The following is a 20,192-nucleotide window of genomic DNA, read 5'->3' as shown; positions in this document are numbered from 1 at the left end:
GTGGAATTCCATGTCCGGCCCATTCTTGGATGACTTGTCCATGTCAAGTCGACCTATCCGGTGGAGTTAGCTTGTTAGTCGAGGTGGCATGTCGTTACATTGGTTGGAGAGAATAACAAAACACCCATTTATACGGGTGTGGAAACTTCTTTTTTTTTTTTTTTTTTCAAGCGACCNTGGAGTTAGGTCATTGGTCGAGGTGGCTATAAGGGTGTAGAAACTTCGGAAAACCCAAAAAGGACAATATCTGCTAGCGGTTTTTTTTTTTCAAGCGACCTATCTGGTGGAGTTAGGTCATTGGTCGAGGTGGCTATAAGGGTGTAGAAACTTCGGAAAACCCAAAAAGGACAATATCTGCTAGCGGTGGAACTGGGTCTTTATAATTAAGAACTTCGTCGCTTCCTCTCAAGCTTTTAAAATGCTAGGAAAAGGTTTCCACACTCGAGTGGGCCCACTACTAACCGATATTGTTCTCTTTAGACTTTCTCTTTCCAGCTTCCCCGTTTTAACCGCTAGTAGATATTGTTCTCTTTGAGTTTTCCCATTCAAGCATCCCCTAAAGGTTTTACATAATTAACAGTGAGCCTGACCGTTACAATATCTGCAAACCGTGAGCCTCGCCGTTACAAATGAGAACTTTACATTATTATTACTTTACACCATCATATAATTTATAATATATTGTATTACATATTTTTTAAGTTTAATACAAATAAATTGAATTTATGGCATAAAATACTACATTTCTTAAATATTTATCATTTAGAACCATAGAACCAAGATCAATGAAACCGAAAATTCATCGTCTAAACCGCATAGCAATGTTTCGGAATAATAGCACGAGCAAATACTACAATGCATCCGAGTAGAGCAATCTATAAAGTTTAGTTCTCAGATTATCTAAACTCCCAGCAAAATCTGAAGGTCTAACCTCGTCGAGGACGTGTGATTTTATCTCTTTTGATCATCAGTACCTCCGGGGATAACGGTCCATAAACCGACCAGAAGGGCATTCGTATGCCAGGTGACCTCGTCCCCCGCAGTTATGGCAGATCATCAAAGGGCCCATGCAATCCCTACTCATATGGCTAAGCTGCTGGCATTTCCTACACACAACATCCCGGTAACCACCAGCACCACCACGCACACTGCCACCGCCACTGCCTCGGTCGACTCGGTCTCCGAGGACGTTGGACTTCGGACACTGTCTGGCCACATGCCCTGATACATTACACAAGTTGCAAATAGGATCGTTTGGACAATCGCGAGCAAGATGGCCTGTCTTCCTGCAATTGTTGCACGCCTTCTCGTTAGTACAATCAGCTGCTATATGACCTTGCTTATAGCAATTATTGCAAAGCCTCAAGTCGCCAGGGGGGAGCGGAGGAGCCGTGCATTCCCTGGCCCGATGTCCTGCCTTGCCACAGGTGTGGCAGATGCCTTCATTAGGGCAGCTACTTGCCATGTGACCGGGTTCTCGACAGTTCCAACATAGCGACTTTGTCGTGCACTCGGAAGCAATATGCCTAGTAGATCAAGTGATAAGTAAAAGGGGGTCATTGTTCAACCAAATGTATGCCAAATATGCAATTATAACCCGATTCAACCATGTTTAGGAGTGCTATTGAAATGATTAAAATCACTACTCAAAGACATGTTTTAAATCCTTCGAATGTGATTTTCGTGTCAGCAAAATTCATTGCAAATGATTAAAACCATGTTTTGAAGTGATTTTAACCATTTCAAAATCACTCACCGACCTAAATCACATAAAACCTGCTTGATAGCATCTTACAATATATCCTCGAGTCAACTTCAAATCTCAAATTCTAAATTAAGATTAGTGAAACCGAGTAGAATGGAACCAAATTCATAATTTTCATGTCAAGTAGAATGGAATATAGCATGCCAGTAGAATGGTGAATATTTAAGTACATAAAAAAAATAAGTATTCTCCCATTTGTATCCGAATAGGCGACGAAGATAATAAGCGTATGTATCCGAATAGGCGACGAAGATAATAAGCGTATGTATCTGAATAGGCGACAAAGATAATAAGCATAAGATCAAGTTTCCTTACCCAGGGAGACCACAATTGTGACAAATTGCGACATCTTGGCATTCTCTTGCAAAATGGCCAGGCCGCTTGCAGTTCTTGCAAAGATTATCTCGACTGGCAATAAAATCAGATTAAGATTAACAACTTTTCATACTAATACATGGTCGTGTCCGAAAGTCGGAAACATAAACATCAAATACAATTACCATACAATTAGTATAACATGGATATTACATAGATTGTAGGGGTGCAGGAGAAAGCCCATGTCTGCTCAAGCATGGTAAATGCAGAGATTTGTCGAGTTCGACAAGCACAAAATATGCAAACCCAATAATGCAATGGCTACATAATTCCTTTAAAACAGACTCCATGACCATGTGTGTGATAGGTATCTATGCATGTATTGAGAAGAAACGAGATACGAATTGATGAACGAATGAAATGTACACAAAAAAAGACGGGGGAAGGTATGTCCACAGCCAAAGATGGATTTAAAAAACACAACTGCAAATTCTTCCCCATCCTACCTATAAGATATGAGATAAATACATAATTTATCAGAATCAGAAACCTGAAACCCCGATGTGATTCTCTCCTGTATGGTGCATCACGATATGAAAAACGATCAGACCGGATTTTACGATCCAGTGGGCTCCTGCTCCTGCTCCTGCTCCTGCTTCGACTCCTGCTATCTGAACTCATTTCCAAATACTTATTCCCACTGATACGCGAAAATACCACCACCACCACCACCACCAAAATATCACACCGATGCTGCCTCCTCCCTGCCCATATAACAACCACACACCAAATTCATATCCATGAATCCAAACCAAACGCTTTCTCTTCCCTTCAAATAGAAAACGCCAATTTCCAATCCCATTCAACAAAGTAGTAAAATTCCAACAAAGCAAACACCACATCCCCACAACATCCAATTCCTCAACTACATTCTTCATACAATTTCAAGAATGGCTGAAGTTAACATTACCAACACATCACCAAGCTAAGAATTCGTCCAGTAGTGGATCATCCACGAACAACGCCCACTAACATTCACATTCCATATTGCTGCATCGACTTCTTTCACTATTACAACTAGTAAGTCATTTGTGTCAACGATTTTCGAAAATTGCATAGTTTACAACTGGTAATCCCACCACGAGTGATCATTTTGGAAACAGCTCTTTAACTAATTACTAATTTTGCAGAACAGGTTCTACAGTCAATTTGTGCAGCCGTTAAAAATTCTAATAGAAACAAGCAAAGCCAACACACGAACTACTAAGCAACGCTAACGCAAATAATAAGTACAACTGCCACAAATCACGAGATCTTTGCAGACGTGATCAGTTGGCACATAAAGAGAAATTTCATATTCGTTGAGAGAAATTATACCAAAAACATTCACTACTCAACAACAACAACTGAAAACAAACACAATTCACGGACCTCTAGATTATCTCAACATGTAATCTACAGCGCTGTAACTCAAAAACCACTTCCATCATGTAATCCCGAAGAGAAAGAAGCAAGCAGAAGCAAGCAGAAGCAACACGATGCATCGGAAAATCATAAAAACGAGAGTGCATAAAGAAAACCAAACTTTTCATGGCAATTATGGAGAATATGCGTCTACATACACTACAGAAAATTAACGAATAATGAACCCTAAGCCTCTAGACATAGAGACCATACGACAAGAATGTAAATCAGAAATGAAAGAGAAACGAACCTAATATCAATGGCTACGTGCTTGTGGCTGATACTGCCGTAGCTCAAATGGCTGAAGACGCAAAAATTACGAACAAAGCCGCAGCGGGGACGAGACTCGCAGTAGTAAAACAGCTGGTCGAGAGCGAAGATTTGCAAGTGTCGACTGATATCGGATCGAACAAAGTGGAAGGTAATATTATTGGGCCTCGATTTGCCAACTGGTTAAGCCCAATATGTTTTGGGCCTTGATTCTTGGGCCTAATATATTTCTTGAAAAGAATAATATTTTCCGGATTTTCATTTTAATTATAAAATATAATAATGTGCGTAAAATAATTCTAAAATAGTTATTATTAGTGAATTAATGAAAATTTGTACGTAGTGATTAAAATTAATTAATTAATTAATTATAAGAGTAGTTGCAGCTTATTATTTGACTCGTTCTAGTCTTATTGTATTATAAGAGAGAAAAGAATGCATTCATCCCCTATCGTGTTTTGCCCTCATCTTTACAGTTTCTCGATAAGTAATAGAGTAAAGTAGATAACATTTGCTAGTTGTGAGATTGAGCGGTTAAATTTAATTACACTGCTTCACTCAAATAATGGTTTGGGATAATTAACAATTTTTTTTTATTATAATAAGTTCCATAAATTTTAAAAATTTATTAATTTTTCAGAAATTTATTAATGTTCTTTAATTAAATTATTCACTGAAAATGACCCTCGATATTTTTTATGAAACTTTTTAGTATATTTAAATATTTTTATTTGGTTCAGGTCAAATTAAAGATTTTGTCCCACGAACTTGAAACCGAATCGAGTCGTTTAAAAAAACGAACTCAAACGAACTCGAAAAGCTGATCCAACCCAACTCAACTTTTATAGTTCGAATTGAGTTGGTCCGAATTGTCTAATTGTCGGGTTGAATGTACACCCCTAATTGTAAAAGGATAATAATAATGCAATGATAAAACCTACGCTTTTGCAATTTTCATAATATATATATATATTAATAAAAAAAGTAAAACATAATTTTCGACAAATTTACATTTATATAATTTAATTGATCCTAAAACCATGGCTAACATATGGTTTTTTTCGAATTATAGAATTAATGTTAAAAATGTGAATATAAAAATAAAATAAATTATATAAATGGAATATAATTTGTATAGTTTGGTCCAATTAAAATGTTTTGTAACCTTTCTCTCAACTTGCCGTGGCAGCTAAGCAAAGAAATATTCTAACAATTATAAATTTTTTTTTTTTTTTTTTTTTTTGCGTTTTCCAAAATGTTCGTCCTTTTCTAGCCAACTTCATACCGGTGAATACCGTTGTCGACACTCACTACCACCCACCGTTACCAAAAAGTTCGTAGGACAACGTCAAGCATAAAATTAGTCAAAGTAAAACATGCTTAGCTATAGAGCTCGTATAATTAGGTCACCGAAAAGAAATGTGTACATTGTTGATATAGAAAGTAACTTATATTTTCTGCATTTTTTAGTCATTTTATTTATAAGATCATTCTCATTCAGATATAATATAAGTGAATATAAAAATAGTTGAAAAGATTAAAAAAATAATAATAATAATAATGATGATGATGTCGTCTTTTTGACTTTCATTTATAAACTCTTTGTAAAGGTTTGATCATTTCCAAGTCCAATTCTAATGCTCCCCTTTCAAGTGCCTTCTATCACGCCACTAATTCATGCTCCTCATTGTAATTTTATTTATTTTTTTATTTCGTAAATTATTGGATAATAAAATTTAGTACATATAAATTAAAACTAATTTAAATGATTAGGTAACGATTATATATATATATATATATAAAAAGTCGACTTCTGAACAAGAAAGGAGGAAAGAGACTATAGCAAATTGTCTCGAGTAGTGAATAAGGATAAGCTTAGCTGCCCGACAATATAAAATACTAACTACACAGAGGGATAGGTCTTGGAGTGACGAGCGTAAACGATTGGAATCAATGTGTTTAAATTGACCATGGACCAAACAACCCTTATGCTCTAAACGTCATACATTTCAAACTCTAAAAGCGGGCAGAAAAGGGAGGAGGAAAGAGGCTCGGGAAAACCCTCATAACCAGTGAATATGGTTAAGCTTAGCTGCCCAATACTATGGAATACTAATCACACCGAGAGATAGACCCTGAAGTGAAGGATTGCCCAACACTACGAAATACTAACCACACCGAGGGATAGGCCCTGAAGTGAAGGACTGCCCAACACTATGAAATACTCGTTGGATGATGGAAGTTTCACATCGGCTAATTTAGGGAATGATCATGGGTTTATAAGTGAGGACCTCCATTGGTATGAGGTCTTTTGGGGAAACCCAAAGCAAAACCATGAGAGGTTATGTTCAAAATGGATAATATCATACCATTGTGGAGAGTTGTATTCGTCTAACATGGTATCAGAGTCATGCCCTAAACTTAATCGTGCCAATAGATTGGTAAATTCTCAAATCCTCAAATATCGAACAAAGAACTCTTAAAGAAAAGGAGCCAAGCAGTCAAAAATGACTAAGACTCCAAAGGAGTCAAGCCTCGATTAACAATACTAACCACACCGAGGGATAGACCCTGAAATGAAGGGCGTAAACGAGTAGAATCATTGTGTTCAAATTGACCATAGACAAAACAACCCTTATACCCTAAACGAGACCCGAACATTTAAAAACTTATTAGAAATTTGAAATTTAAAACTAAGCTTATTATTTAAAATTTTTAAAAATTGAAAAAAAAAAAAAAAAAAAACTAGGGTTTGTTGAGATTGAGCGCAATTTCCGTACTCAACCAACCGCATGAAAACAATAACAAAGGTTTGGGGGTTCACAACCTGCACGTCCGGACACGCTCCAAATGATGCGTATTGGACAACCACTCCACGCATCCATCAATTTTCTATCTAATAATAATAAAATATATATATATATATATATATATTTAATGATAATTCATACTATTTATAAAACTATATAATTAATTCACGAGCATCACGACATTTTATGTGTACTCGAATTATCTTAAGCCATATGAGCTAAAGGAATGCTGTAATTGGGGTAGGTGAACCCTCATCATCCGTGTCACGAATTGAATGACAGGCACAATTCTGACTAGTTTGGATTCGAGCGAGAGCACGAACAGGAGAGGCAAGAACATCTTGATGGTTCCATGGACAGTGCAAGACATTGGTCGGAGTAGGACCTAGCCCCTCTTCTAGTAGATACGTTTTAAAATAATGAGACTGATGACGATACATAACGGACAAAAACAGACAATATCTACTAATTGTGAACTTTGGATATTACCTTTAGAGACTAAATTTATAATTTTACAAGTTACTGAGGAACAACAATAAATTAGGTTTTAGAGAATTTAATTCCCGTTCTCAACCCATGACCAATACGAGCTCGAGGTTTCCTTCATAACTCCCGAAACTTCTTCGTAGTGGCTCCATTCCATGCCTCATTTCATAGAGAACCTATGTGTTTAATATTAATAAAATATTAAAAATAGTCTATACTTATGGTTTAATGTGTATTTTATTGTATGAAAGTTATTTTATTATACAAATTTTAACGGAGTAAATTTAAAATTTACTGAAAAGGTAAAAGTTAATTTAGACGGTAAAAAATGAAAAAAGACAGATTTTTAACGAAAGTAAAGTGGGAGCTGCTGTCAGTATTTATTATTCGTTTGTCAGCTTTGGGAGGCTTCTCTTTCTTTGCCGCTCCAACAATTGGTTCCCCACAGATCTAACGGTCACAGGCAGGGACATAGGGAACACCGCTGCCACGTGGCGCCATATGTGCCCACCTCTCCTTTTTAATTTTTTCTATCCAGCTTTTTATTTTTATTTTTATTTTTATTTTCATCACGTGATACTACCAGCTTTTAAATTACAAACAGAATAAATAAATAAATAAAGTTAAATTACAAATTTGGTCAATTAATTTTAAAGTTTTGCTATATTTGTTTTGTAGACTTTTAATTATTTAATATTTTACTTTTATGTCTGAAAAATTATTAGGATTTTTCTTTTGTTTTATTTAGTTATTTATAAGATTCAATTGTATGTGTAATACTTATTAAATACATAAATTAAAATTTATGATTAATATATTAAATAGTTTTTTAAATTTAAATATATTTTTATTGAAAATAGAAACTCTATTATTAAATTAATTCTATAAAAAAAATAATAAAGAAAGAGAAGGACGAAAGATAGAGAGGGTATTTTAGTCATTTCGCTCCACTCTAGTTTTCTTCTTGGAGGTGCGGTTGGAAGAGAAATCTCAACTTTGTTGACGCTCCATCATCGGATTCTCATTTGGTTCCACCGGCCACTGATTCATCTCAAATTTATCTTCTCCGTGAGACTGACACTGATAGCGACGGCTCGACCGTGATTTCCCGGAATCTGCGGCCTCTCTGGTCACCCGCATTCTCCTTCTTCTTCACGATTTATGGCCGCTGGCCGGTGCTGAGTCGCCGTTGTTGTGTTACTGTTTCATCTAGGTCCATTCCTCGGCTTTCATTTCCACATTTCTACGTTCGGTACGTTTGCTTTCACCTGATCGTTTTTTTTTTTTTGTTAAACATTTTCTTTCTCTCTTTGATTGTCACTTTGATGCTTTCTTCCACTCGTAAAGCTTCCTCGTCTTCTTCTATTTACTCTGAAGCTACGCCTTGAGTCCTTCTCGGATTTGGATTTAAGTTCATGCTATCATGTTTGCGTAGCTGATTTTATCATCTCGGTGATCTGTCCTCTCGGACGTATCTAACCGAGTATTGTTTCATTTTCGATGCTTTAATTGTTCAGCAGCTCCTTGTAATTTGTTACATGTGGAAAATGCTGCATTAGAAGTTTTCTTTGAGTCGAAGTAAATCAATGAGTTCAATTGCGACATAGAAGTTTAACAATCTTTGCTTAACTGAGATTTTGATTAAGATAAGCTAACCGTTAGAATTGAATATTTCTGCCATTGCGTAAAACGTCAATCCGCACCATATTCCGCGTGCATTTCGGTATGCACATTGTGATTATTATATATTTCGGGGGAGTTTTCAGTTTTGGAACGTGGTCGTTTTCTTATAGCGCACGAGGCTTTAAGACGACGAAAATCGCAGCAGAGTAGCAGAGGATTCGGATCAGACCAAACGGCAGAAACCAAAGGAAAAACGAGATATTAAAAACGACGGCGTTTGGAGGATCCAATCCATTTCTCGAGCAAGTTGGCCATTGCATTCGAAATCTGAACCGCATCGCTGTATCGAACGGACGCATCGTTTTCGGGAGCGGTTTTCTGAAAGGACAGACGATTCGACAGTATGATTTTTTTTTGTTCCTTGTCTTCTTGATTTTTATTTCGGAATTCACAGTTCTAGTAACATCTGACCAAACCTTGTCGTGAAGAGCGATAGGGAGAATTCAATGACAATAACATTCTGATGGTTGGATGACAATGCTTACCCTGTTCAAATTCCTCGAATTTGTCCGTAAGCTTTGTGGGTCTTCTCTATGAGGGAGGTTTCTGTCTTACATGAAATCTGTGAATTTTTTTGGGGGAAATACCCCGCAAGAGAAAAGGGGGTTTAAAGGGATGCGTAGAATTGAAGGTCAAGCTAGATTGCCATAGGCCTAACCATAATATGGCAATTATCATAAATCTACTTTCTAGCTTTACATCATTTTTCGGGTGACGGGTAAATACCCATGATTAGCTTGTAGCTGAAGTTATTAATTCATAATCTTTCTACTATTGGTTGGCTGAGGGGGTTGGTCAGATCAGAATACACTCATGGCTTGAGTAATTAGCATTTATTTAGCATGTTAGTAGTATTTTATGCAGGAAATTGTTGTCATTAAAGGCTTATAAGCTCTCCTTTATAAATGTCAACAGTCCTGAAAATGTGCGAAGCACGAGCCCAATGACTTGGGTATCTACAATTATGGATTGATATAGACTGAATCAAGGTGGTGGCCTGTTGGGCTGGGAGAAGGTTTGGCTACATTGAGAAATGGGGACGGTTGCCGGAGAGGAGTTGATGAACTTGGAGAACATGCAGGGGATAAATGCCCGTGAAGAGAAAATTCTTGTATTAGTAAGGTTGAGACCTTTGAATGAGAAGGAGATTATGATGAATGAAGCAGTGGATTGGGAGTGCATCAATGATACTAGTATCTTGTACCGGAATACGTTACGGGAGGGGTCCACATTTCCAAGTGCCTATACTTTTGGTAAGTAATGCTAATCTCTCTCACCTTTTAATATCCTTTGTAAAACATCTGAAAGTGTGCATTTATGAGAATTAGACACTTTCTTTCACACATTTTTATCGAACCCTTTAATAGTTTCTTTTATTTAAGCTTGAAGGATTTCTCTTCATCACTCGATGGTATTATACGTACATGACTGTGCCCTTTGTAAATTAAGCCCATGTTTCAAAATATTTCAAAAAGCTAATTGGTATGATCATGAGTTTATAAGTAAGGAATACATCTCCATTGATATGAGACTTTTTGGAGAAACCAAAAGCAAAATCACGAGAGCTTATACTTAAAGTGGACAATATCAATACTATTGTGAGAGTCGTAGTTCCTAACATTTATATGCCTATACATTATGCCATGGAAGGATGCCATTGATAGGGATATAACTTTTTAATTGAATGGAATTGTATAGGAGGTTTATTTAATGTTTTGTTCATATTTTTTTTTTTTGGTAACAGATAGAGTATTTGGAGGTGATTGCTCTACAAAGCAGGTGTACGAGGAAGGAGCCAAAGAAATTGCATTTTCTGTAGTCAGTGGTATCAACTGTAAGTATATAATTGCATTCCACTTTGATCTCTAACATGTCAAGGTTTTTAATGAACTAGAAAAGACCTTACTCCAATATATATGCTTTCAAATTTCCAGCGAGTATTTTTGCATATGGTCAAACAAGCAGTGGAAAGACATACACCATGAACGGAATTCTTGAACATTCAGTGTCAGATATATTTGATTACATTAGAAAGGTGAGTTAATATTGGTGATTGCACTACGCCCTTTACCCATGCCGTTAACAAGCTCTATTCTGAGTTCTCTGTCTGTTTTCTTTTCCTCAAAACAAATTGCAGCATGAAGAAAGAGCATTTGTTGTGAAGTTTTCAGCTATTGAGATATACAATGAAGCTGTTAGAGACCTCCTGAGCACAGATACTACTCCTCTCAGGCTGCTAGATGACCATGAGGTGGATATGTTATTTTTATATTTAAAAAGAAAAAAAAAATCTATTGTTTTCGTATTTTGGCATTTCCCACAGTTTTTGGTTATCAACAGCGAGGGACTGTTGTGGAGAAAGTCACTGAGGAAACTTTGAGGGACTGGAACCATTTAAAGGAGCTCATTTCAATGTGTGAAGGTGAAGCATTTTGAAAAATCTTGCCAGTCTCTGATTATTATGTCATATCTTCATGAAATCTGGTTATAATGTGCAGCTCAACGACGGATTGGAGAGACCTCGCTGAATGAGAAAAGTTCTAGATCTCATCAAATTATTAAATTGGTGTGCATCACGTCTCTTCTTAATTAATCTGACGATCAATCTGATCGAGGGATTCAATTTTCATCTCAGGGATAAAATTTTCACCAACTCCTTGTTGATTCATGCAGACAATTGAAAGTTCTGCTCGAGAGTTTTTAGGAAAAGACAATTCAACCACCCTTGCTGCTAGTGTGGTAATGACCATCTAACTGTATATTGTGTGTGAAGAATCACAGCTATTATTTTGACTACGTTTCCTCCAACTTTTAAGAGACTTCCATACACAACAGAAATTCAATGTGTGAGAAACAAATCGTCTTAACTTCTCACTCTTCCGTCATTTCTGGCAGAATTTTATTGATTTAGCTGGGAGTGAACGTGCAGCTCAAGCATTATCAGCAGGGGCGAGATTGAAAGAAGGCTGCCACATAAATCGCAGTTTACTGACTCTCGGTACTGTCATTCGCAAATTAAGGTACATGAAGTCATCTTTCCTTCCCTTTACGTTGTTGAAATTTTTACTAATTGCCACATGTCACTGATGCTTGTGTCATGCACATTCTCTAATGAGTTAAGAATAGATATGGATTGTCACTAAGAAATACAGAACTTTCTTATGTATGGTATCTATATGTATGGAATTCTACAATTTTTTTTTTTTTTTTTTTTTGACTTTGCGTACATCCTACCTATACTATAGCTTAAAATCTATCATTCTGGTCTATTGTGTCGTGTGACTTTTGACTGCGTTAATATTCAATTATGCTCCCCGGCAGTCTTTGTTTATTAAGAGTTTCCTGATGTTCCACTATGTATGTAGCAAGCACCCTCCTAATAACATTTTAGTTTGATGTTCAATGGGACTTGCATCTGGGGTAAACTCATTTATGGTTGGAAAGGACCGTGATATTCTGTGAGAACAAATTTCGAATAAGCTTCTGTTACAATGACGTATTTTTGGAGTAAAACATCAAATTGGTAGACGAACAGATGTGTACCTTCTCCCATATTTTCTTTTTCTGTTTTTTTTTTTTTTTTTTTTTTTTTTTTTTTTCTTTTTTTTTTGTAAAATTTGCAAAGTAAGTGAAGCTGCTCTGTATTTCTAAAACCCTTGGTGTTATAATGTGGTGCAGCAAAGGAAGAAATGGTCATATCAATTACAGAGATTCTAAGCTGACGCGAATATTGCAGCCCTGCTTAGGTGGCAATGCTAGAACAGCCGTCATCTGTACATTGAGCCCTGCTAGAACTCACGTTGAACAAACTAGAAACACTCTCTTGTTTGCTTGTTGTGCAAAAGAGGTGACTACAAAAGCACAAGTCAACGTGGTCATGTCTCAGAAGGCTTTGGTTAAGCATTTGCAGAAAGAGGTAGCCAGATTGGAGAGTGAGTTGAGGACCCCTGCCCCTGTTTCATCCAGTTCTGAATATTCAGCCTTACTTAAAAAGAAAGATCTACAAATAGAGAAGGTTGTTATTCTACCTGAATTCACGCTCATGATATATGCTTGAATTAATTTGAAGTTCTATATATATATATATATATATATATATATATATTTTGCAATGAGGCATGATCTGAAATTTATTTGTGTCATAATGAGTAGAGGTAGACATTTTGCAAGTACTTCCCTTCTGGAGATTGAAGAACAACGGTTTATAAAATCCTGTCCATCATTTGTTTGTTCTATTTAATTTCAAGAATATATCAATATCTGTTCTATAATTAAGTTTGGTGTCGAGAACTGCATGAGAGAAGACTATACAATAGTTTTGTCTGTTATATATGGCTAGATGTCTTGTGCTACGCTTGATCAAAGGAGACCACAACCCAAACTGGCTATCTCACACTCAAATTGGTAGCCATGAGGAGGAAAAAGTTAGCATGACAAATGCTTATCGATTACATTATGTTTCATCTTGCAGATGGCCAAGGAGATTAGAGAGCTCACAAAGCAAAGGGATCTCGCTCAATCCCGGATTGAAGATTTACTTCGTATGGTTGGGCACGATGATGTCGTGAGAAAGGTAAACATTTACTGACCAATGCTAACTTGATGTACTTGCACTAGTCAGTTGCCTTCGTGTTCTTCATACCATTTGCTTGCCTTCCTTCCAGGATATCGAAAGTAGTTATTCCAAATTGCAAGCGAGGGATGCTTTAGAGGATGATGGTTCACCATCAGAAACTTCAAGTGTGGCTGATTTTCGTGATAGAGATATGGGTGTAAAATCCTTCAACAATCCTCATTATTATGATGGAGACAGTGATGATGGAAAGAGGTTTCTTGACTCTTACTCCGGTCACAGTCCAATGACAACAACCGCTCTTGCAATAGTCGAAGATTCCGATGACTGCAAGGAAGTTCAATGTATTGAAATGGGGGAGTCAATCAGGGACGATGGCTTGTCACCGCTTGCTGCTAATAACGGTGAATTTAGAGGAAATGGTCATGAAATGACATCAACCCCTGTGAAAGGGAATAGAGAAGCACATCAGATTCAAAATAATTCAGCAAATGATCAACCGGAGCAAAGACTCCATAATGTAAAAAGGACAGAAATTAATTCTATGTTCAGTCCTTACCGCGACCATGCATGTTCAAAGGTGACTGCTGATATGTCAAGCTCCAGAAGCTTGAAGCTAGCCAGAAGCTGGAGTTGTAGAGCCAATCTCTCGACTGATTTATCACCTGGTAGAGGAGAAACCACCCCTCCTCATGGATTTGACCAAAGATTTCCTGGAAGACCTGAAGGTTTTGAACGGAAACTCCCACAATTAGTCTTTGATGACGGCCTCCTGAGGCTTGATTCTCAGTCTTCTATAGGAAGTGCTCGGAGCATCAAAACTTCGGCAGATGAAGACGTTACTCGCTTAGACGCCTTTGTTGCCGGATTGAAGAAAATGACCAACTTAGAGTATGGGAAAGAACTTGCTGATGGACAGGTGAGAATGCATTTTTTTCCTTTACTTTCTCGAAATAGATTGCATGGTTCCAAGATAATCTAAGTTTCCAGAATATCTTGCGGATGGGTAATCATATGGGTGCGTGTTGAGGATTGTTGGGAGGGAGTCCCACGTTACCTAATTTAGAGAATGATCATAGGTTTATTCCATTGGTATGAGGTCTTTTGGGGAAGCCCAAAGCAAAGCCACGAGAGCTTCTGCACAAAGTGGACAATATCATACCATTATGGACATCCGTGATTTCCAACCATGTGCGCTTTAATGAACGAAAGAAAATATCAAACTCCTGCCACTTTTTAGATCAATGCATTTTGGTCTATACCTCTTGCTTTAATCCCACAATTTGCTTGATTATATTGATGGAAAATTATCAACTTATGATATTTAGTATTCAGGTCTAAATATTATCATTTCTCCTAACAATTAGAAGCATGTTCTTACTAGTTTCTGAAGGATGGCCACGAATTGGATCTCTTAAAGGCTTCAAATGGTGCTGGAGGGGGAGAGACATTGCAAGATGCTGCACTAGTCACATCCGATTGGAACCAAGAATTTCAGAGGCTGCGGAGGATGATAGTTGAACTTTGGCAAACTTGTAACGTCTCGATAGTCCACAGAACTTACTTTTTCTTGCTCTTCCAAGGTGATCCTACCGATTCCATTTACATGGAAGTGGAGATTAGGAGACTGACTTTTATGAAGCAATCATTTTATTACGGCAATGAAGCTATGGAAGATGGCCGGAAAGTTTCTTTTGCTTCAAGGTTAGTCCTCTGTTTTATCTTTGAGTTATAATTTCATACAATGTGCTCGTAGAAGTATGCATGTTTTTCAAAGCCTTTGTTCTTTCTTGAAAGATAAGATTTGCAAATCTTTTCAAACTTTTGTTGGAGCGTTTGCTTCAATGTGTTCTCGTTTCTTTTTCATTTTATCGAGTTTCGTATGTCACCTGCATAATGTTAGAATATCATTAACTTCCATCCATTGTTAGAATAAGTAGGAAATATGTATGTTTTTCAAAGCCCTTGTTCTTTTTTGAAAGATAAGATTGGTAAATCTTATCGAACTTTTGTTTCTTGGGGCGTTCGCTTCATTTGAACATTTTTCGTTTTCTCATTTTATCGACGTGAGTTTTATATGTATAATGTTAGAAGCATTAACTTCCATCCATTGTTTGAATGAGAAGAAGTATATGTTTTTCAAAACCGTTTGTTCTTTCTCAAAAGATAAGATTTGTAAATCTTTTCGAACTTTTGTTTTTCCTTGGAGCGTTTGCTTCATTTGAACATTTCTCGTTTCTTATCATTTTATCGCTTCATTTGAATATCATTAACTTCCATCCATTGTTTGAATGAGAAGAAGTATATGTTTTTCAAAACCGTTTGTTCTTTCTCAAAAGATAAGATTTGCAAATCTTTTCAAACTTTTGTTTTTTCTTGGAGCGTTTGCTTCATTTGAACATTTCTCGTGTCTTATCATTTTATCGATGTGAGTTTTGTATGTCACTTGTGTAATGTTAGAATATCATTAACTTCCATCCATTGTTTAAACATGTATGTTTTTCGAAACCTTTCTCGAAAGAAAAGATTTGCAAATCTTTTCAAGTTACTCCTTGGGGCGTTTGCTTCATTTAAGCGTTTCTTGTTTTTTTTTCTTCATTTTATCGATATGAGTTTCGTAGGTCACCTGCATAATGTTAAGAATATCATTAACTTCCATCCATTGTTTGAATAAGTAGAAATATGTATGATTGTCAAAGCCATCGTTCTTGAAAGATAAGATTTGTAAATCCTTTCAAACAGCGTTTGCTTCATTCGAACATTTCTCGTTTCTTTTTCATTTCATCAATGCGAGTTTCGTATATCACCTACCATAACGCTTGCTCCTTTTCTTTCTTCTCGGGAGACAGTGTGAGAGATCTTCGTCGTGAGAGAGAAACATTGAGTAAGCTAATGCGGAAACGATTCTCAGAAGAAGAGAGAAAGAGACTATTCCAGCAATGGGGAATCTTGTTGAATTCAAAACGCCGAAGGCTGCAGCTCATCAACTGCTTGTGGAGCGACTCGAAGAACATGAACCATGTAACAGAGAGTGCCGCCATTGTTGCGAAGCTTGTGAAGTTCGCTGAACAAGGACAGGCCCTCAAGGGGAACTTTGGTCTCAGCTTCATCACACCTCCACTGAAAAATAGAAGATCATATAGCTGGAAGAACAGTAGGAGTTCTCTTCCATGAACTGAGGAGCTGCACATATAATAACTCCACTGAAATTACCATATCATTTGTATTTTTGTTACTGGTAATCAATATATAGTTATGAAAGAAACTAAAGCGTCATTAATTTTGTAATAGGGCTGTATAAATCCCTTGTAATCTTGCTTGATCTAGGAAGTTAATTTAGATTAGGCTGATTGATTTAGTTTTTGTTGTTGTGTATTTTGTGAAACTCGAAACATTATAATTGCACGTTTTTTCATTTCTTTTTTACCCTTCAAACTAATATTTCGTCCGATAATCATTTAATTTTTTAAAATTAAGCTTATAAACACTACTTACACTTATAAATTTTTATTTTTTTGTTATAGTTTTGTTTGTTTTTAGAAGTCGATCGGGAATTAATTAAGGCTAGAATGGATTGAGCAATACTATTATCAAACATGCTTAAATGACCCGACTTTCTTATGGGTCGATTTGCTCGAGCAAAATAGTCATATCCGCACGACATTTTGGCTATTTCTAATGTGCAATTGAAAACGTCTTCCAAACCTTTTTTGAATCAATATCCCGTTGCATAGTTTGATCACGTGTAACTTATTTGATTTTTTCATTTACCAACAAATCTAAAGCGGAGACATATTGGATTATCAATAATTCAATGCTTATGGGATATCTTTCACCTCTTTTGTTTAGAAAAAATTAAAAAAAAAAAAAAAATTATAGACACATTCTATTTAAATTTATAGATTTTCATTACACCTATTGAAATACACATTTGCAAGAACAAGTTATACATTTGTTATAAAAAGTAAAATAAAAGCCTTAAATTGTGAGTTGTTTTTATGATCAAAAATGAAAATCGACATTTGGAAAATTTCTTAGTAAAATATAGTAAATCTGGAAAATTCAAGCATTAATATGAGACTGAGGTGTATTGCTAATCATTTCCACCTTCAAATACATTTTTGCTAATTCCATCATATTATTCTTCTGTTAATCTTCTAAAACATACAGAGAAAAGATTTTGATTCTCAAATCTATCGCGAAATTGCAGATTGTTGAAGCCTAAATTGGAGATTCAGTATGATAAATCAGATCCGATTGACATAAATCTTTATTTCTCCAAAAATTTCCATATATCATTCGAACCTGAGCCAAAATTCGCTCGAAAAGCTCTGTATTCCAATTTCAGATCGGAAAAATGAAATCGTACGCATCAGCAGACGATTTATCACTAAAGATCAATTCTAATTCTGCTTAAATTGATCTTGACTTGACATAAACCCTAAACCTCGAGAAAACCTTGATTTTTCAAAATTACGGATCATGAAAGTCCGATGCGATTAGAGGCAACAAAAAAGGAGATTAAAATCAGATGAGCTTGAAAGGAAGAGGCCAAGGAGTAGAACTAGGAACCTCGATTTTATCCTTAATTCGCTGAATCTTCTTCTCCTTCTTCGGCCTAGCGTTGCCGTACGAGCCTTTGAATATTTTCCCCTTCTTCGTCTTCTTGTCACCTCGTCCACAAAGGATCGGCACCAGTCCTTCAACCGCCATGGACGACGTCAGTGAAGGAGACCGTCGCTCCGCCGCCATCACTCGCTTAGCTAATGCGCCGCACCACTGCGCCATCGCCTGGTTCTTCCAAGATGGTTCAGAACCAACTGCTATGGTGGAGGCAAATGGGAGCGAACTACCTATAGAGGAGCCCAAAAGGCAAGCCCATTTTTTCTTGTGAAATTTTTAGATTTTTTCTCCATTTTTATTAAGGGAAAATTTCAGGAAAAAAAAAAAAAAAAAAAAAAAAAAACCACCTTCAATTTTAAATAGTAAAATTATTCCTTAAAAATTGTTCTTACATTTATTAGTATTATTATTATTATTATTTTAACCGATTAAAACATATATCATCCATGAATTACTCATATATTTAGATCTCAGACTTTTTATTTTGTTTTTGTTGGATGATGGAAGTCCCACATCGGTTAATTTAGGAAATAGTCATGGGTTTATAATCAAGGAATACTCCTTTCATTAGCATGAAACTTTTTAAGGAAACCCAAAGCAAAGTCACGAGCACTTACACTCAAAGTGGACAATATCATACCATGTCTATCTCAACCCAAAAACACTTATCTTGTTGATCGAATCACTCCACAAGCAAAATCCAATCATGTCGAGCTTGAAGGCTTTATGTAACATTCATACTTTATGGTGAATTGAAACATCCTTTGATAATTTTGACAACTTTTTCTTCACATCTTCATTGAAGTATATTATATGATTGATGTCTCTTAGTTCATATCATCATCTATGAAGTAGTCGATTCAAATCTCGGGCATTTACATGGCTGTAATTGCAATCATTATCTTATTTTAAGGTTGATTTATGTTTTTTTAGTTTAATAAAATTTATGAGTGAAGATTAGACGTGGAATGGTTCATAAGACGAAAATGAATAATTAAAGAATTAATTAATGCAAATTTTAAATTAAAATTCTTCACACATAGAAATGAACATTCTTTTAGAAAATAAAATAGAAAAAACGGGTTCATTGAGTGGGCCCCACAGCCGAGAGGGTATATATATGGTGTTTTGGGAGGAAAGATGTTCAAATTCATGGCGCGAAAAATTAAAAAAAGATGCAGAGAGGGGGGAGGGGGAAAACCAGGAAGCGAGAGGGAACAAGCTTTCGAAAGTTCTCCAGTTTGGAGATCCGATCAGGTTTTCGAATAGCTATGCTCGATTTCTTCATCTTTTCTTTCTCGCTTTTCTCATACCTAATCTCTCAATCGTAGTTTTTGTTTTCTCTCTCTCAAACTTATGCTCTTATTGATCTGTTCTTGTATCTATCTTTTAGGATGAAATGAAAAATAGTGTTGGACGAAGATGTACAGAGGTTTCTTCGAAGAGCTTGGATTTATCTCTCTTGAGTTTCTTCGATTGGAAACTTCCGTAGTACAAAAGACGGTGAAGGTAACAAGTTCGTCTCATTTTTTGCTTTGTTTGCTCTAAGAAATTGTCAATAAGATGTTTCCGTATTCTAGGATCGGTTTTTCGAATAAGAAAACTTCAATTGGCCGATGAGGCCACCTGTTGTTATGATGATCAAGCTTAATAGCGATGTTATGGATTAGATTTCTTGTTTGTTTTTCATACTAATCAATTACCATAGTTCATTATAAAACTTCAATGGTTAAAAACAGTCTTAGTTTCAATTTTTATAAAATAAATAGTTTAACGTATGAAGTTTTAGTGGTTAAGGATTTAGTTTATTTACTTCTAAAATTTGAAATAATTTATTCTATTATATTATGAAAATACTATTAAGTTTTTTTTGAAAAAAATAGGTAATTAAATTTGTTCCCAGAAAAACTAAATTATTACTCATTAAAACTTTTGAAATTACATTTTTACAAATTTGAAATTGGGGATTAAATGACTTCCAACTAAATTTGAGAGAATGAAATATTATTTTCGGTTGAAGATCAAAAATATTTTTTACGGCATAATGCAACAAACAACGAGGTGAGAAATAGATAAAATAATAATGATGAAATTAGGTAAGCCATATATTCCATCATTCACCTCAAAAAGATTTAAGTAGCTTCATGAATGGACGAGTTGATTAGGACCTACAGTGAAATGGATTTTAAACCTCAACTATTTA

General features: G+C 35.9%; 3 protein-coding genes across 6 annotated transcripts; 1 reads left to right on the top strand and 2 right to left on the bottom strand.

Annotated features, from left to right (window-relative positions):
• Window positions 1-743: 743 nt before the first annotated feature.
• On the bottom strand, window positions 744-3,926 carry LOC111455578 (zinc finger protein GIS2-like). Its single transcript, XM_023097291.1, has 4 exons — window positions 3,795-3,926; window positions 2,631-2,844; window positions 2,081-2,173; window positions 744-1,526 (listed from the first exon to the last, which is right to left on the bottom strand). Exons 2-4 carry the CDS (start codon window positions 2,759-2,761, stop codon window positions 968-970), a joined length of 783 nt encoding a protein of 260 aa, XP_022953059.1. The 5' UTR covers window positions 2,762-2,844; window positions 3,795-3,926; the 3' UTR covers window positions 744-967.
• Window positions 3,927-8,075: 4,149 nt separating this feature from the next.
• On the top strand, window positions 8,076-16,801 carry LOC111455594 (kinesin-like protein KIN-7E). Of its 4 annotated transcripts, XM_023097316.1 has the most exons (16): window positions 8,078-8,362; window positions 8,904-9,134; window positions 9,709-10,046; window positions 10,538-10,627; window positions 10,728-10,828; window positions 10,931-11,044; window positions 11,134-11,215; window positions 11,292-11,359; window positions 11,467-11,532; window positions 11,689-11,813; window positions 12,472-12,808; window positions 13,265-13,366; window positions 13,458-14,285; window positions 14,751-15,070; window positions 16,216-16,569; window positions 16,615-16,801. In XM_023097316.1, the coding sequence occupies exons 3-15, from the start codon at window positions 9,827-9,829 to the stop codon at window positions 16,538-16,540; spliced, it is 2,778 nt and encodes a 925-aa protein (XP_022953084.1). In that variant the 5' UTR covers window positions 8,078-8,362; window positions 8,904-9,134; window positions 9,709-9,826; the 3' UTR covers window positions 16,541-16,569; window positions 16,615-16,801. The 4 variants fall into 4 exon arrangements, with proteins under 4 accessions (XP_022953085.1, XP_022953084.1, XP_022953082.1 ...); XM_023097317.1 differs by lacking the exons at window positions 16,216-16,569; window positions 16,615-16,801 and adding an exon at window positions 15,280-15,370 and having other exon boundaries at window positions 8,076-8,362; window positions 14,751-15,088; XM_023097314.1 differs by having other exon boundaries at window positions 16,216-16,801.
• Window positions 16,802-17,606: 805 nt separating this feature from the next.
• On the bottom strand, window positions 17,607-18,243 carry LOC111455241 (30S ribosomal protein S31, mitochondrial-like). The gene has a single exon (XM_023096833.1). It carries the CDS (start codon window positions 18,152-18,154, stop codon window positions 17,894-17,896), a length of 261 nt encoding a protein of 86 aa, XP_022952601.1. The 5' UTR covers window positions 18,155-18,243; the 3' UTR covers window positions 17,607-17,893.
• Between the last annotated feature and the right edge of the window lie 1,949 nt (window positions 18,244-20,192).

This window comes from Cucurbita moschata, unplaced genomic scaffold, assembly GCF_002738365.1.
Source record: "Cucurbita moschata cultivar Rifu unplaced genomic scaffold, Cmos_1.0 Cmo_Scf00017, whole genome shotgun sequence".
Classification (NCBI taxonomy): Eukaryota; Viridiplantae; Streptophyta; class Magnoliopsida; order Cucurbitales; family Cucurbitaceae; genus Cucurbita; species Cucurbita moschata.
This window is presented reverse-complemented; position numbering and strand designations above follow the sequence as displayed.

Bases quoted from the DNA above. Each gene is read 5' to 3' on its own strand.
- LOC111455578 (XM_023097291.1), bottom strand. From the start codon at position 2,761: ATGAGTTCAGATAGCAGGAGTCGAAGCAGGAGCAGGAGCAGGAGCAGG. The intron at 2,174-2,630 runs GTTTCTGATTCT...TTTTATTGCCAG, and splicing joins GAATCACATCGGGGTTTCAG to TCGAGATAATCTTTGCAAGA. The intron at 1,527-2,080 runs GTAAGGAAACTT...TTGATCTACTAG, and splicing joins CACAATTGTGGTCTCCCTGG to GCATATTGCTTCCGAGTGCA.
- LOC111455594 (XM_023097316.1), top strand. From the start codon at position 9,827: ATGGGGACGGTTGCCGGAGAGGAGTTGATGAACTTGGAGAACATGCAG. The intron at 10,829-10,930 runs GTGAGTTAATAT...AACAAATTGCAG, and splicing joins TATTTGATTACATTAGAAAG to CATGAAGAAAGAGCATTTGT. The intron at 14,286-14,750 runs GTGAGAATGCAT...TGTTCTTACTAG, and splicing joins AAGAACTTGCTGATGGACAG to TTTCTGAAGGATGGCCACGA.
- LOC111455241 (XM_023096833.1), bottom strand. From the start codon at position 18,154: ATGGCGCAGTGGTGCGGCGCATTAGCTAAGCGAGTGATGGCGGCGGAG.